This window comes from Pipistrellus hanaki (assembly GCF_964339955.1).
Source record: "Pipistrellus hanaki genome assembly, chromosome: 6".
Classification (NCBI taxonomy): Eukaryota; Metazoa; Chordata; class Mammalia; order Chiroptera; family Vespertilionidae; genus Pipistrellus; species Pipistrellus hanaki.
Genome location: NC_140508.1, coordinates 7,789,395 through 7,804,817, shown reverse-complemented (window position 1 = coordinate 7,804,817; position 15,423 = coordinate 7,789,395). Strand labels below are relative to the sequence as shown.

The 15,423-nt window shown below is 42.2% G+C and overlaps 1 protein-coding gene across 1 annotated transcript in view; it reads left to right on the top strand.

The window, feature by feature from the left end:
• RAB22A (RAB22A, member RAS oncogene family) overlaps nucleotides 1–15,183 on the top strand; it is a 54,839-nt gene extending 39,656 nt beyond the window's left edge. Inside the window, exons 4-7 of the mRNA XM_084887277.1 lie at nucleotides 1,547–1,618; nucleotides 1,706–1,812; nucleotides 2,381–2,490; nucleotides 8,310–15,183. Of these exons, the coding sequence (XP_084743403.1) occupies nucleotides 1,547–1,618; nucleotides 1,706–1,812; nucleotides 2,381–2,490; nucleotides 8,310–8,407 (387 nt within the window). The 3' untranslated portion in view covers nucleotides 8,408–15,183. The remainder of the gene's footprint in view (nucleotides 1–1,546; nucleotides 1,619–1,705; nucleotides 1,813–2,380; nucleotides 2,491–8,309) is intronic.
• Nucleotides 15,184–15,423: the final 240 nt, after the last annotated feature.

Genomic DNA, 15,423 nt, shown 5'->3' with positions numbered 1-15,423 from the left:
CTCTGTAAAACAACATACTTTATTGGGAGTTATCAGGCTTCTGTCCAGAGGCAGGGGCCTTTCTCCTAGAGACCAGTGAAACTTCTATGACATTGGGTTGGGGTCTGGCTTTAGTTTGGTATCACCCCATACTTAACAGTTCTTCCTGTGTTTTCACCAATGCTGGCTTTTCTACAATATGCAGACGCTAGGCCCCAGAGAGAAAACCATGTAAACAGGCTACCTTCCCTTCCCTCATGGAGTTTACAGTCAAAATTTCGCTTTCTTTTGTAAAACTCAAATGAATGTGGAAGTTTAAAAGCCAGAGTCAAGCTCATTAGGTGAGAAGTTGCAGACTGTCACCCTGTATGTGAGTTGTGCTGTGCAGCAGATGTTCACCTCTGCGGACAGTTCCTACCCGAGGTGGGCTAGCCCCCGGAACAGAGCAGTGGGAGGACAGTGGGAGCCCATGCTATGTCAGATCCGGTTTCAAATGTGAGGTGTAAGACAAAGTTCAATTACAGGTAAAATCTCTTTAAATTTTGGCGTCAGTCACTGAGTGAGATGCTTAAACCAGCATATCCAAACGACCAGAGAGCCCAGGTGACTGGGCAGAGAGCTTCAGCATAATGTCTCACACTGATTGAGAGACATGGCCAGCTACTCAGCCTAGCCCTTTAAATTGTTCTTCCACTCCTCCCTTCCTTTCCATTTCCTTCCCTTCCCTATTATTCCTTCTCCTTTCCTTCCTTCCCTTTCATTCCTCTCCTCCTTCCTTCCCTTCCCTTCCCCATCATTCCTCCCCTCCTTTCTTCCCTGTTATTTCTCTCTCCTCCTTCCTTCCTTTCCCTGTCATTTCTGTCCTCCTTCCTTCCCTTCCCTTCCCCATCATTCCTCCCCTTATTTCTTTCCTGTTATTTCTCTCTCCTCCTTCCTTTCCTTTCCTGTTGTGTGCAGGCTGGCGGGAGGGGGGGGGGGGGGTGATGAGTGGGAGGGAGCTTTGTATGCAGAGTTAAATTCATGTAAATGAAATTAGATGCTTACCCGCATTTGGGAATTGCCACCTGCATGGAATTAGTCAGAAATGGAGTCATAGACTCACCCCAGTATGGAGAGTCGATGTGTCCTCATTTCTGGGGTACCATCAGCATTCATATGACAGGTCTTCTTCATGACACCCCAGTGCAGCCGCTTCTCTGGAGAGCTATTTACAGCATGATTTTTATCTCCTTGATGGTTTGAGGAGCCGAAGTTTAAAGGACTATTGAACAAGTGAATTTGGGAACTATAACATTGAGTTCAATTAAAAAGCCTTTTTAGCTGAAACAATTGTTTATAGCACTATATTTAATTCCTATAAAACTGTATTCTGAACTATCTTCTGAGAGACATTTCAGTGTTACATTAGAGTTGTTGCCTTTGGTAATCACTGCCTCATTTGCTTTAAAGCATCATGTCATCTTGGGCTTAGAAGAAAGATTACCTTTTGTGTAGGGATAATGGGTTTAAAAGTCTAGTAAAAAACATTAACCAGTTTTCCCAATTTTGTTGTTCTTTTTCTCTGCAGTTCCGTGCCTTAGCGCCCATGTACTATCGAGGGTCGGCTGCAGCTATAATTGTTTATGATATCACAAAAGAAGTAAGGCCTGTATTGTGTTCTCCAGACTGCTTTGAAAACCCTCTGGGTTGCTTAGCTCTCCAGTTGCTTTCCTCTTGTGTGTTTCAGGAGACCTTTTCAACACTAAAGAATTGGGTAAAGGAGCTTCGACAGCACGGCCCACCTAATATTGTAGTTGCCATTGCAGGAAATAAGTGTGATCTTATCGATGTGAGGTAAGTTATTAGAACAGGAGATTACAATGCTGATCATGTGTTCCTTTTCTCACCAAGCAATATCCAGTTCAAGAATCTTGCTTTTACTTTATCTCTGACGTTGAAAAATCCCTTTTCGTTGTGTGGCTGGAGTCCTGAAGTTTCAAAGTAAAATTAAGAGTTCAGGCATTTGGAGCCAATTAGGTTATATATGTAGACAGGTAAGTAATTTATTTAACATTGGTTGCATCAGGCTTGACATTATCTGAGCTTAGCTCCCATGAAATAGTATACTGGAACGGGAAAAGCAGGTTTTCAGGAAAGCACATTTGCTAGAAGTTTCTGTGGGCCACATCTATAATTCCCAACACAGGGCCGTCACTTTGGTGAGTGGGGAGAGAAACCACGGCCATTCTCTGTGATCATTCCACTGCATGCGTTGCTAGCAATGCATTTTTGTTTTGTTTAACCACAGACCCAAGCCATTCGTGGCATCCTTTGTCATCATCAGCCTGCTGAATTACTGGTAGGTGGGATAACATGAAGCTCGGATGGGTCACATTTCTGATTTGCAATCGTTGCCTTTCAGAGAAGTCATGGAGAGAGATGCTAAGGATTACGCCGACTCCATCCATGCGATTTTTGTAGAGACCAGTGCAAAAAATGCGATAAACATCAATGAACTCTTTATAGAAATTAGTGAGTATCTCTGTGCTGTATGGCTTTTTCCTGTGCAGGGCAACTTCAAACAGAATTGTCTTTCTGGGTGGAATTGCTTCCTCACCTCTGGTGTGGTTCTCGGTGGAATGAGAGTCGAGAGGGTACGAGTGGCAGCGGTTCTCTGTGTCATGTAATTGCTGGAGAGCTGCTGCCTGACGCCTGACCCTTTATTAAGATGGCTGCTGCTAATAAATAATGCACGGGGCCTGGAGGGCCTGGAAACATGCTCTCCCCTTTCTCTCTGTGTGTTCTAATGAGTCGTCCACAGTCATTGAGAATGAATAGAATAAATAAGGGGACAGAAAATGCATATGGAATTCCACTGTGAGGAAACCCTCAAAAATTAATACTAGATGAGTAAAAGGTAAGACCTGTTTTCCTCTCCCTCCCCCTATCTAGTGTTAATATGATGACACTAGCTGGAGAGGCTGCTGCATACCTTTGGGACCCTCTACAGATTGTGTCTATGTTTATTCATTTCATTCAAGCTCATCAAAATGTTTATTGAGAGCTGTTCCGGGCTCAGGGGAGGCCGTGGAGAACGAGACAGGCGCGGCCCCTGCGCCGCTGGAGCGTAGACTGCCCTGCAGGGCAGACAGTGAGCACAGTAATAGTGAGATCCTCTCAGATGATAAGCATGGGTAGCAAGACAGTAATATAGGATGAAATGAAAGAGTGCCTGCAGGTGGTCAGGAAAGGCCTTTTCTGAGCAGGTGATGTTGGAGCTGTGACAGAGCAGGCCGTGCCAGGACCTGAAATCACGTTAACTGAGCATATCAGACTCCAGCTGGAGAGCGGGGACGGCCATCGGGCTCCAGGAGCTTGCTCATTAAGACCCTTTGTCTAGCCAAAACCGGTTTGGCTCAGTGAATAGAGCGTCGGCCTGCAGACTGAAAGGTCCCGGGTTCGATTCCGGTCAAGGTCATGTACCTTGATTGCGAGCACATCCCCAGTAGGGGGTGTGCAAGAGGCAGCTGGTCGATGTTTCTCTCGCATCGACATTTCTAACTCTCTGTCTCTCAATTCCTCTCTGTAAAATCAATAAAATATATTTTTTTTAAAAAACAAACCCTTGATGTCTAGTGAGATAGGAGATTGCTGAGGCTGGAAGACTCAGTGCCCACCAAGACCACCAGTGATGGCCCACCGGTGGAGCAGGCCCAGGGCGAGTACTGGGACTCAGATCGCAGAAAGCCTCCCAGCTGGTGGGGGACCCAACGCCAACAATGTGGCCACACCAGAGTGTAAGCCTCTGGTCGCCCAATTGCTTGGGTTGCTTTTGTTTTCATTTTTAATTTTTGATGTTTTTAGTTCAGAGAACCAGAAATATGAATTTTATGTAACATGTTCCACTGCTGAGATTTGGCCACTAACTTAAATGTGTGTAGAGTACTGTACAGACCTACCAGCCCATCTATGGCAGAGAAGGCCCGTGGGCTGCTGGTTTGCAACCTCTAGTACAGTTCCTTCGAGTCAACATTAAAAACTGGCCCGTTTGGCTCAGTGGATAGAGCGTCAGTCTGCGGACTCAAGAGTCCCAGGTTCAATTCTGGTCAAGGGCATATACCTTGGTTGTGGGCACATCCCTGGCAGGGGGTGTGCAAGAGGCAGCTGATTGATGTTTCTCTCTCATCGATGTTTCTGGCTCTCTAACTCTCTCCCTTCCTTTCTATAAAAAGTCAATAAAATATATATTTTTAAAAATTCATGATGTGCCCTGACCAGTTATCTCAGTGGTTAGAGCATCAGTCCACAGACCAAAGGGTCTCAGGTTCGATTCCCAGTCAAGGGCATGTACCTTGGTTGCAGGTTTGATCCGCAGCCTAGGTGAGGGCGAGTGGGGGAGGTAACCAGTCAGTGTGTCTCTCTTGCATCAGTGTTTCTTTCTCTCCCTCTTCCACTCTGTCGGAAGACCAATGGAAAAATTTCCTAAGGTGAGAATTAAAAAAAAAAAAAAAAGTAGTGATGATTATTGTCTTCATGGAATGTAAATAGCAGGTACCCAAAGGCATTCATTTTTTTAAATATATTTTTATTGATTTTCAACGAGGAAGAGAGAGATAGAAACATCAGTGATGAGAGAGAATCATTTATTGGCTGCCTCCTGTACACCCCTCACTGGGGATCGAGCCCACAACCCAGGCATGTGCCTTTGACTGGAATCAAACCTGAGACCCCATAGTCCATAGGCTGATGCTCTATCCACTGTGTCAAACCAGTTAGGGCCCCAAAGGTATTTATATATATATATATATATATATATATATATATATATATATATATATATATATTTTATTGATTTTTTTTTTTTTTTTTTTTTTTTTTTCTGAGAAGAAAGGAGAGGGATAGAGAGTCAGAAACATCAATCCGCTGCCTGCTGCACACCTCCCACTGGGGATGTGCCTGCAACCAAGATACTTGCCCTTGACTGGAGTCAAACCTGGGACCTTTCTGTCTGCAGGCCAACATTCTATCCACTGAGCCAAACCAGTCAGGGCCCCAAAGGCATTCTTAAAAGCAACATGAGGCCAATCAGGAATTTTTCACAATTCAGGCCAAAAAAATCTAAGTATGGTGTCAGACGTGTATTAAAATTACTACTTTTTCTTTAATTATTTTTTTGTTAATCCTCACCCAAGGATGTTTTTTCCATTGATTTTTAGAGAGAGTGGAAGGCAGGAAGAGAAGGAGAAACACCAATATGAGAGAGACACATCAATTGGTTGCCTCCTGCACACATCCTGACTGGGGGCGGGGATCAAACCCCAGACCCTTCAGTGCGAAGGCCAGTGCTCTAACCATTAAGTCATACTGTGTAGGACTGAAATTATTACTATTTTCAAGTATTCTTTTTAACAGTATTTGAAACAGGGAGGCAGTGAATTATACCAAAAATGAAAATCCTTAAATAAAAACAAGCATGTATATACCCACCTTAACATGAAAAATAAAAAATATATGTTCAGAAAGATTGGAAAAACTGAGAGATGTAAATTGAGGTTAATGTTTACTGGGTGTTATAAAGTTGTGTTAGCACAGTAGCTGGCTACTTGCTTCTTCCTGAAGTGTAAGTGCTCACATCAGATGTATAGCGCTCAAGGAATTTTCATAAGCAAAATATACTGACATCTGCACCCAGAGTGAGGTCCAGGGGCACCCCCCAAGGGAACCATCGTCCTGACTACTGACTCTTCAGATCTGTTTTGCCTCGTTTCATACTTTGTTTTTTAAAACATACTATAATATATTTACTCTTGTGTCTGGCTTCCTTATCTCTCTTAGGTTCATCCATATCATTACATGATCCATTCTTGTTCCCATGGTGCATCCGTCAGCCTCAGAGTCAGAGCAGGGAGGATGCCCACAGTGGTTATCCATCCTGTTGATAGGCATCTGAGTGGTCGTTTCCAATGTAGAGCTATTACAAATGGTACTGCTGGAGCATTCTCTTCCCGCCCGCTATCTACACAATAGGCACACATTTCGATAGGTGTATTTTATACCAGGAGAAGAATAACTGAGTCCCGCGTATGCATGTGTTCACTGAACGTGTACTTGCTGACCTGACACCAGGGGCATGGGAGTACTCTCCATCCCTGGTGGGCAGCTAGTGATTTGTATTTCATTGACAGTTAATGAAGTTGAGCACCTTTCCAGGTTTTTATTTACATTTACATACTCTCAGAATGCCCTCCTTTGTGAAATTTTGTGTTTTTCTGTTCAGTTGCCTGCCTTTTCCTGAGTGTTTATGGTTGACTAGGGAGTGAGTCCACTGGTGATCATGTGTCTTGGACAAATCTGCTCCGTCCATGTCTGAATGTCTGAATCCACTCCTTTGATGAACTGGAGTTTTTAACCTTAATAGATGCCCATTGGTCCTTGTTTTCCTTTATGGTTGACACTTTCTGGCTCTGGTTTGAGAAGTCACTGCCTATTCCCAGGTCAGGAAGATGCCCTCCTCTGCCTCCTTCTAAGCATGTTTCAGAGGTGACTGTTGTCACAGCTGTACTTCCAGGACCCATTTAATGAGAAATGTGTGATGACCAGAAACATCAGTAAAGGTTGTGAATAGTTTATTCACAGTAGCATGTACAGGCACTTGAAAAGTAGGGGTAGGACATACTGGGGGATACCTTCCAGTCATATGGGCACATGCTGGGTGCCACCCACCTGATCTGCAGGCTGCTCAACGTGCTGGAGGCTCCAGGCATGGCAACCAAGGACACAGGAGCTGGCAGATTCCATCTCAGCTTGTCCATGCCCAAAATGCATGCACCCAGTTCATCTCATGTCTTCAGAATATTTCAGTGCCAGGAACTGTGCTAATGACCCTGGAAACAAAGATGGACAAACAGAATTTCCCATTTGAAGGGCTGAGGGTCTAATTTGAGGGAGCTCTTTGCATAAACAAATATATGACACGTGCCTCCAAAGTCCTGATGGATTTCAATGCCCAAGATGTTGGAGAGTTAGGAAGCGGGAGGTGTCAAGAAAGCCTGTATAGAAGCAGCCTGAGTTATCAGTGAGGTGGGTGGATGGATGGGTGATTTCAGGTTTCCCTTAAAATTGACATTATGCTTCATGGAGCAGTAAAGTGAAACCTGTTCATTCTCATTCATGGTTGGTAGCAGAACAACATGACACAGCCTCTTCAGAGAACAATTTGGCAGCATCTGTCAAAATTTAAATTGCAAGTCCTTTCTGCATCTGGGCGAGGTAGGCGGCTACAGGGAATTTGTCAGGGTCAATACCCAGAAGTAGAATAGCGTGACCTGGCTCTTCCACTCTGTTAGTTTATCCAACACATGCACTCAGGTTCACAAAGATATTCTGGCATCATTGTTAGTAGCATCAGAATATTGTAAACAAACTAAATATCCATCAACAAGGGAGCACTTTAATTACAGTACATCCATAATCCACTGCAGTGTCGCCGAGCTATCACCTAGAAGATGGCAGCTCTCCAGGCAGTGTGCTGGGACAGTCCCAGGATACACCTTGAAGATAGCAAGGTGAGAGCCTTGCACTCTGGTTGCTCCTGTCCCAGTTTAGGAATGGGGACAGGTTAAGATGTGTGTGTTGCCGAAACCGGTTTGGCTCAGTGGATGGAGCGTCGGCCTGCGGACTGAAGGGTCCAGTGTTCGATTCCGGTCAAGGGCATGTACCTTGGTTGCGGGCACATCCCAGGTGGGGGATGTGCAGGAGGCAGCTGGTTGATGATTCTCTCTCATCGATGTTTCTAACTCTCTATCCCTCTCTCTTCCTCTCTGTAAAAAAATCAATAAAATATATTAAAAAAAAAAAAAAAAAAAAAAAAGATGTGTGTGTTGTGTGTTTCTGTCCACACCTAATACTGGACAGAGGGATGGATCTGTTCTTAATTTTTTTTTTTTTTTTTTTTTTTTTTTTTTTTACCATGTGCATGTATTACCTACTAAATGCCATGTGATATCCTTGCTTGGACCCTGAAACAGAAACAGAACATTAATGGAAAACCGGTGGCATCCACAAAAAGTGGAGTTCAGCTACTAGTGATGTGCCAATGTTGAATTTTTCAGTTCAACAAATGTCTTGTAGCAGCATAAGATAGTAACCTTAGGGAAAACTGGGTGAGGCATATCAACAACTCTGTATATTATCTTTGCAACTTTTCTCTAAATCTAAAATCATCACAAAATTAAAAATGTATTAAACTTATTTTAATGAAAACTGTCAAGTTATATCTACAAAATTATGTCAGAATGAGCAGATTTAGAACATTAAGGTTCATTCTCTTCCCTCCTGTCCTCTTGGTTTAGGTCGAAGAATTCCATCCACTGACACCAACCCGCCATGTGGCGGGAAGGGCTTCAAACTCCGGAGACAGCCTTCAGAGCCCAGGCGAAGCTGCTGTTGACTCAGCCTCAGCCTCAGCCTCAGCGGTGAAGTAGGTGGTCCTGAAAGCTAACAGGAGGGCTGGGCCCTGCTGCCAGGCTTCGCCTAGCTGGTCTGGGGTCTTCGTGCAAAAGAGTCGCAGAAATTGACCAGTCTGTTTCCTCTTCGAAGACTAGCAGTGCTGTTTCAGTCTTCGGACTTTTGTTATGTAAAGACTCTGGGGGACAAAGGGACTCCATCACTGGCTTTTGACCTGTTGAAAAAGAACATGTAATTGTATGGATGGTAGGATCCAATTGTTGCTTCGTTTTGTAATCAAGATTTTATGTAACATTTGTAAAGGGAAATGAGCACTTTCATCATTCTGGAGGGAAAGAAGACCTCGTGGAGATTAATTTCCTTGGTTTCACATTACCACTGTTCTGGGGAGTTGTATAATTTAAAATGTGGTAGCATATCGTTAAGTGGAGGGATGGCGATTATTATCTGAAGGTAAAATGGGTTATTTATCGGACTGATGGAAATGATTGCATCCATCTCCAGAGCACTTTCCATTGCATACATTAGCCCAGGATACATTCAGTAAGTTCACAACAATAGCCTCTGTTTTGCATTCTGACCCTGTCCTGTATGTGTCACCAAACTCATTACTGGCACCTTCTGTAATAAGCTCTAAGGATCAGGGGTGGTGGTGGAGAAGCTGACTGGAGTAAATCAAATTGCATATGTTTAAACTGACTAACTGGTTTAAAAAGAAGGAAAAGAAAGTAGTGTAAATACTGTCAATTTTTTATTTAACCCAAATATTTTGGTGGGGGGAACAATTATCTGTTGGTTAGCCTATGTAAAGTTGTAGTCCATATTTATGAGACCATTGCTTTAAAAAAGTATAAATTATGTAAATATGGTAATAAATTCTGTGTTTCATTCCATTTAATTTCAACCCCATTTTCAGCCTGTCCACAGGAGACTCTTCAAAGCACATTTATGTTGTACGAAAGCATAGAGCCTTAGTTTATAGTTTTTAAAGATTTCCCTGCCTTTCCTTCCATCCCCCTTCCGGTGCCCATCTGGAAATCATAACATAGACATATGCCACTTGGATAAGCCTGACTAGCCTTCCTAGCCCTGGGGTAGAAAATTAAGCTCTAAGCTCGGGTCATTTACCTGGTCTTGGTAATAAGTCACTTTTCACTTTTAACTTCGGCCTCGGACCAACTGTTTGAAGAGAGCTTTCCTTGTTAACAATTTAGCTTATCTTTCCGGTTCCCTTTTCCCCCCTGCCTCTGTTAGTGGTTAACACTCTTTTCCCTCAGGGAGCCTAATGAGGTTTTTAATATAATCTAAAAATAAAGCACTGAAGTGAAGTTGGTGAAAATTTGTCCCTGCTCTAATTTGGCACCCTTCCAACCTGAGTATTGTAAGGGAAGGAAATTTACAAGATTATATGGGAAATGAAACAGCTTGAATTTCAAACTAAATTGTGTTTTCAGAGCTCTCCTTAAACTGAACAGTCAAAACTTTTAAAAATAATTGTTATTTCTTTGTGCACCCCACTTGATATGGGTAGATTTTAATGAGAAAATTATAACTCAGATGAAGTACAAAACGATTCCCTTCTCCCTGGTGAATATCTCAAGCATTTGAAATTGCTTGTTTTTTATTAAAATCCAATAGAAGGAATGTAGTTAGTGAAAATTCTAACATCGTTTTGTTTAAAATACATGTAGACTCTATAGCCACTCTCATCTCTCTCCCAGCCCCCCCAGCCTCCGCCCCAGCATCTTGCTTTCAGAGAAAACAAATGATTGTAAGGACTGGGCTCTTTGGGCTGAAGGTGGCTTCACTTTATTTCATATACTAGTGCATCCAGGTGGAGGAGGTACTTGGCCACTGCCCTGGTCCATCCCTAGCATCCCCACTCTGGGCCTCTGTCTCCATGACAAGAAAATAAAAACAAAAGTTGCTTGGCTCCTTCCCGAAGAGACGGTGATTGTGTGGCCCCTTATTTCCTATTTTACCAAAAAAATGGTGCAAATCTGTGACCTTCACAATATTTCCACCAAACCTGTCAGTTAATGTTTACGATTTCATGGTGTCTGGGTGCACAGGGTAAAACAAAGTGCTTGCTTGCTTCACCTTACTGGTGAAGCGAATAAATGCCTCTGATCCTGTTTTGACCTTGACTGTCTTCAGCCCCAAACGGGTCCATCCTTGGTAGCCCTGCAGCGAGTACTCTACCATTTCTCAGACACCTTCCAGCACGTAGAGATTCTCTCTGACGGTAGCCACATATTTTATCCACAGAATGAAGGGCGTACGGCATGTGCAGCACTAGACACTATTCTTCACGCGTTTCTGGGCCTCTCCTCCCCTCATTGCCATCAGTCATCTCAGAAATTGACATCGCATCATTCTTGTGCAGTACCTTTTTAATCGTTAACAACAGCAACAGATTGCTCTCTCAGATCCACAAGTCACACACAATGAAATAGAGAAAGGGGTTTTCATTTATTTTGTTTGCTTATGAAATGCAAAGATGAATATTAAAGGCAGAAGCAGTGTTTCATTTTGAACACACTTTGGATGTTAACCTGACTGAGCAATGATCTGATACACATTTCACATATTCTTTGTTCTTATTTCTTAAGAGAGAAGGCCAGATTTCAAAGGAATTGAGGTCTAATCCATCCATAAAAATCTTTTAGTTCCCTTATGACACAAGGGCATCTTTAAAAAAAAACAAAAAAAAAAACTTTAGGGACTGAAAAGAGAAAAATCATTAATTAGCTGCAAGTGTATATTGATTCCTCTCAGAAAAATTGAAATAAGCTCTTCGCAGGTGTCTAATCCTAGTCACCATTGGTCTCCAGAAGTCTCCTTCCACATAAGTGTTTTTCTGATCCTCTGATAACTAATTAACTATCATTTGGTGATTAAGAGAACAAAGTAAGAGTATGATCAAGTGTTCTTCATTTCAATTTCTCTTTAAGAAGTGATTGGGGAGAAGTACCTGGATGCAGGCCCTTCAAGTTCCAAATGAACCCTCCATCACCTGCTCCTCAGCCACAGGCAGAACACGTTCCACATATAGCAACAGGAAGGTTTTCTTCCTTCAGAATAACACACTTCTTTGCTGCCATGTAGGATTATGTTTGAAGTGCCTGCCTCCCCCAATTTAGAAGGGTCAGGTCCTTTGTCTGAGAAGCTTGATGTCTTCTAAGAGGGCTGCAGTCCTCCTTGAGGTCATCAATTGTCATTCTTTTTAAATATATAAAGAAAATCGCGCTTAATTTCTCTGCTTCTCTTTAAGTCTTGTATTTATTTCTCTGCAGTCCTCAAGAAGGAAAAAATGTTCTAGGAGGCCTTCTAAATTGAACGGGGAGCTACAGCAATGAAAACATCCGTTAGAGACCCGTTCCCTGGCTCCCCTGGGGACATGGAACCAGAGGGCCTGCACCTTTCAAGCTGTGTCAGCAAGGGCAGGTCTGATGGGGATGGGGAGGGCTAATGGGCAGGGCGGCCTCAGAGCTTGGAAAGGTATTCATGGTCATGGGCATCTGTTGCAGTCTGAGAATGAATGGCAAAAGAGGTTGTATTCCTTCTTATAATAAGCATTTTTCACTCGTTTCAAAACTGAAAACATCCACAGCCCCTTGGTGTGTAAGATAGAGGCTCAGAGTATATTATGAGCACAACAGATGTCTTCGCAGGAACCTGCATAGCTAATGAGAAAATCCTTTCCTTCTGGGAAAACGTTGCTGGAAGTCCCTTAACTCTGACCTACTTTAGAACATTGTGTGGAAACGACAGCACCCAGACTCAGGCTGTCTCCCCTCTCCAAACTTACTTGGCTGTAAATATTCCTCATAACCCTCTAGGAAAAACTAAAAGACAGGGATGAGGCTGGTAGTGTAACCCTGTCAGCAATCTTGGTTATTTACATTTGTCTTAGAAGGACTAGCAGCATGATGACTTCTGCTAATTAGTCACTCCAAGAGGTGGTCTACCTTTTGACAGTTCATATTTTTTAAAGGAAGAAATGGAATGTACCTTTAAGGATACCTGATTTCGATTAGCATGGCCCATCAACAATTTTAAAATGATGCAAGGTAAGGTATAGGAAAAAAGTAAATAGTCCAAGCAATGATTCATCCAGGAGATGGACCTTATACTGTGTAGTGTTAGAAGAGAGAGGGGGGGCGGGACTCAGCCCAGAATTGAAGCAAACAGCCTTTGCCAGTTTCTCTCGATAGCAGAGTTACTGGTCTTGACTTCCAGTAATAGAAATCCAGGCAATTTGATTATCTGATTTGCAGGAAACATTAATGGAATGCTGGGGCATTTGTTCTGTTCTTTGTGCAAATGAAATTCTAAAAAAATATTAGGAGAGTGTTACATTTCTCAGTAGCCTCCACTTTTTCAATCCAAGAGAATGTTAAGTGAGAGATCTGTGGTGATGAAGTTTCATTAGACGTAATGAAGAAAGTGAAAAAATAGAACCAAAAATGTCCATATTTCTCAGTTTGTCCTTCAGAATTCTTTTCTTAGCATATAGGAAAATGATTTACTTCCCAAATCAAGGACTCCTACTAGCATAGATCAACTTTAATTTGAGGGTCTGTACCATCAGGAATAACTAATATCTGTGTTCTTTCTTTACAGAGTATAATCAATTGTAGATATGCTAGAATACTTGGGTCTTCCAAACAAAAGGATTCAGAAGTTTAATGAAAAGAAAAGCCTTTCATCTTTTCTTTTTATTACATCGAACATTTGAGATAGTAATATTAGAATGTGTCATTAGTAGATACTGAATTAAAATCATGGAGCCTTAAATTTAACAAGAAAATGTTTTCATTTATTGCCAGTTCATTTTCAGATCTGCATGGTGCCCAGTGCCTCATCAAATCGCTTCATAATTGAAACAAACAAAATTCAGGACAGCCTTCCATGAACAGGAATTCAAGTGCCAAGAATTCAGCCAATTAATGGCAAATCCTAAGACAGCAATGATTTTTTTTTTAAATTGCCTCCTTTAATTGGCAGTTTTAAATGGCAAACCTTAATGTTCTTAATCATGCAGCAGAAATAAAACATGCCAGTCTTCATACCACGTCTTAATGTAGGAACTTTTCAGTACTTCTGGAAGCAAATTATTTAATATCAGTGCTCGTTTAGAGAGAGTCCTTTTTAAAGTAGCGTTCCACACGTAGGGCCATTTATCTTTACTCAGAACTGAAATTGTTCCCCAAAGCCACGTCCTGTTGTAGAAATAGCCGGGAGCGTGGGGCGGCCCGCATGGACAGGCAGCACACCCCTCCTTGAAGCACGGTCTGCACACAGCAGCGGTGACTTCACAATGGGGCTTCATCTTAATCTCGTTTGTCCTTTATGAATATTTTCATTAAATTTACCCTGGACTAATCAGGTTTACTCCCCGAGAAATTTGAAAAGCAGGGCTTGAATTTGTGTACCTCCTTTTACTTTATGTATGAGGTTATGACATAATTGATGAAACTTTTCCTTAATATGGATCATACCCATGATGTCAGAGTGACCGGTCGATTCAGTGCAGGAAAAATTATCGGTAGCTGGCCAGTCAGAACAGCTGATTGGTAGCTCTGTTTTTAAACCATTTGTCGTGGTGTGTGGACAGAGCTTTATTGCTCTGGAAAAGATTTTCCTTTTCACTCTCCTCCAGCTCCGTCTTTCTATCATCTCGCTTTATGAGTCACTCACGTAGTTGTCAATCATGCCTCTGACCTTCTTGAGAATTGATGTCTTGCCCTCTCTGTGATCGAAGCGAAATTCTTACCTTATTTCTCTTCTCATTTTGCAGTGGGCTGTCCCTTAAAGTCACAGGGCACCATCCACCTCCTTAGTGCATGCGACAGTCCTGTGCTACCTCCCACAGCACTGTAGGGCTTGCTCTCCATGTCCAACAAACGAGAGACGAGATACAACCAGTGCTGTCAGAAAACAAGGCTAATTTTAGGTGGGAGAGAAGCAGTGGGCAGCACTCACTTAAGTGGCTACATGACCTGAGTGACAAAATGTTTTCTAGCTCTGGTGATGAGATAGTGTGAGTGTCAGAACTTCGCTTACTGTGTAATAGAGTATTTGTCAACGGCTGTGACAATCCAAGTCCAATCTTGAAGGGAAGCAGATATGGAGTGTGGAAGTGAGCCTAGACATTAAATCTTTTAAAAGCTAAGCCCTCGTACCAGCAATTCTTATTTCTCCTAAGAATGTCATGCCTTTTTAAGACCTGATGCAAGGAGTAAGATACTTGTGCCTTTTATAATAACATCTAATTTGGAAAAAATAAAATGAATTGCTTCCAGTTTAGGCTGCTTGATAGCACTATAAACAGCCCAGATGTATAGCCGTGGCTTCCCTGCATGACGCATTGCTTGATCACCTGTGATCAACTATTGTAATGGTGGCTTGCCAAGCTTATATGGATGTTTAGAGACTTTATTTTTGCAGTCTTAACCTTGGGCTGGACCTGAGTCTATAGGTAAACTATATGATATCTGTGCTGTTTGTAGATGCTGACACAAGGAAACTAGATCTTTGGGTTTTTGTTGTAAGATTTTTCTGTTTTTACTTAGCCAGTGATAGATGGTTTGCAGATGGTGGTTGATTTGGCATACTTTTTAACTATATTGTTTTAGCTTGAGTATCATATCATCAACTTTTATAGAGGATAACATGCTAAATCACAACAAAATTTGTTGTATTGTAAGAAGGTTGTAAACATTTTCTTAATAAAATGCTATGTTTATAAATATATGCGTTTGCCTTTCAAATGGTTTCTCTTTGTAATAGTATACATCACACATTTTTCTTAACCCAATATTCTGAAGTCCCTTTAAAATTATGTTTGAAAACCGAAGTAGCAGAACTCTGATAGTTCTGGCGTGTGGTGAGCAGCAAGCTAAGCGTATGCACTGATTTAGCCACCCAGCGTCCTGCATCTTGGTATACAACCCCTGTCCCCCTCCAGGTCCTTGCCTGCTTCCATAGTTACAT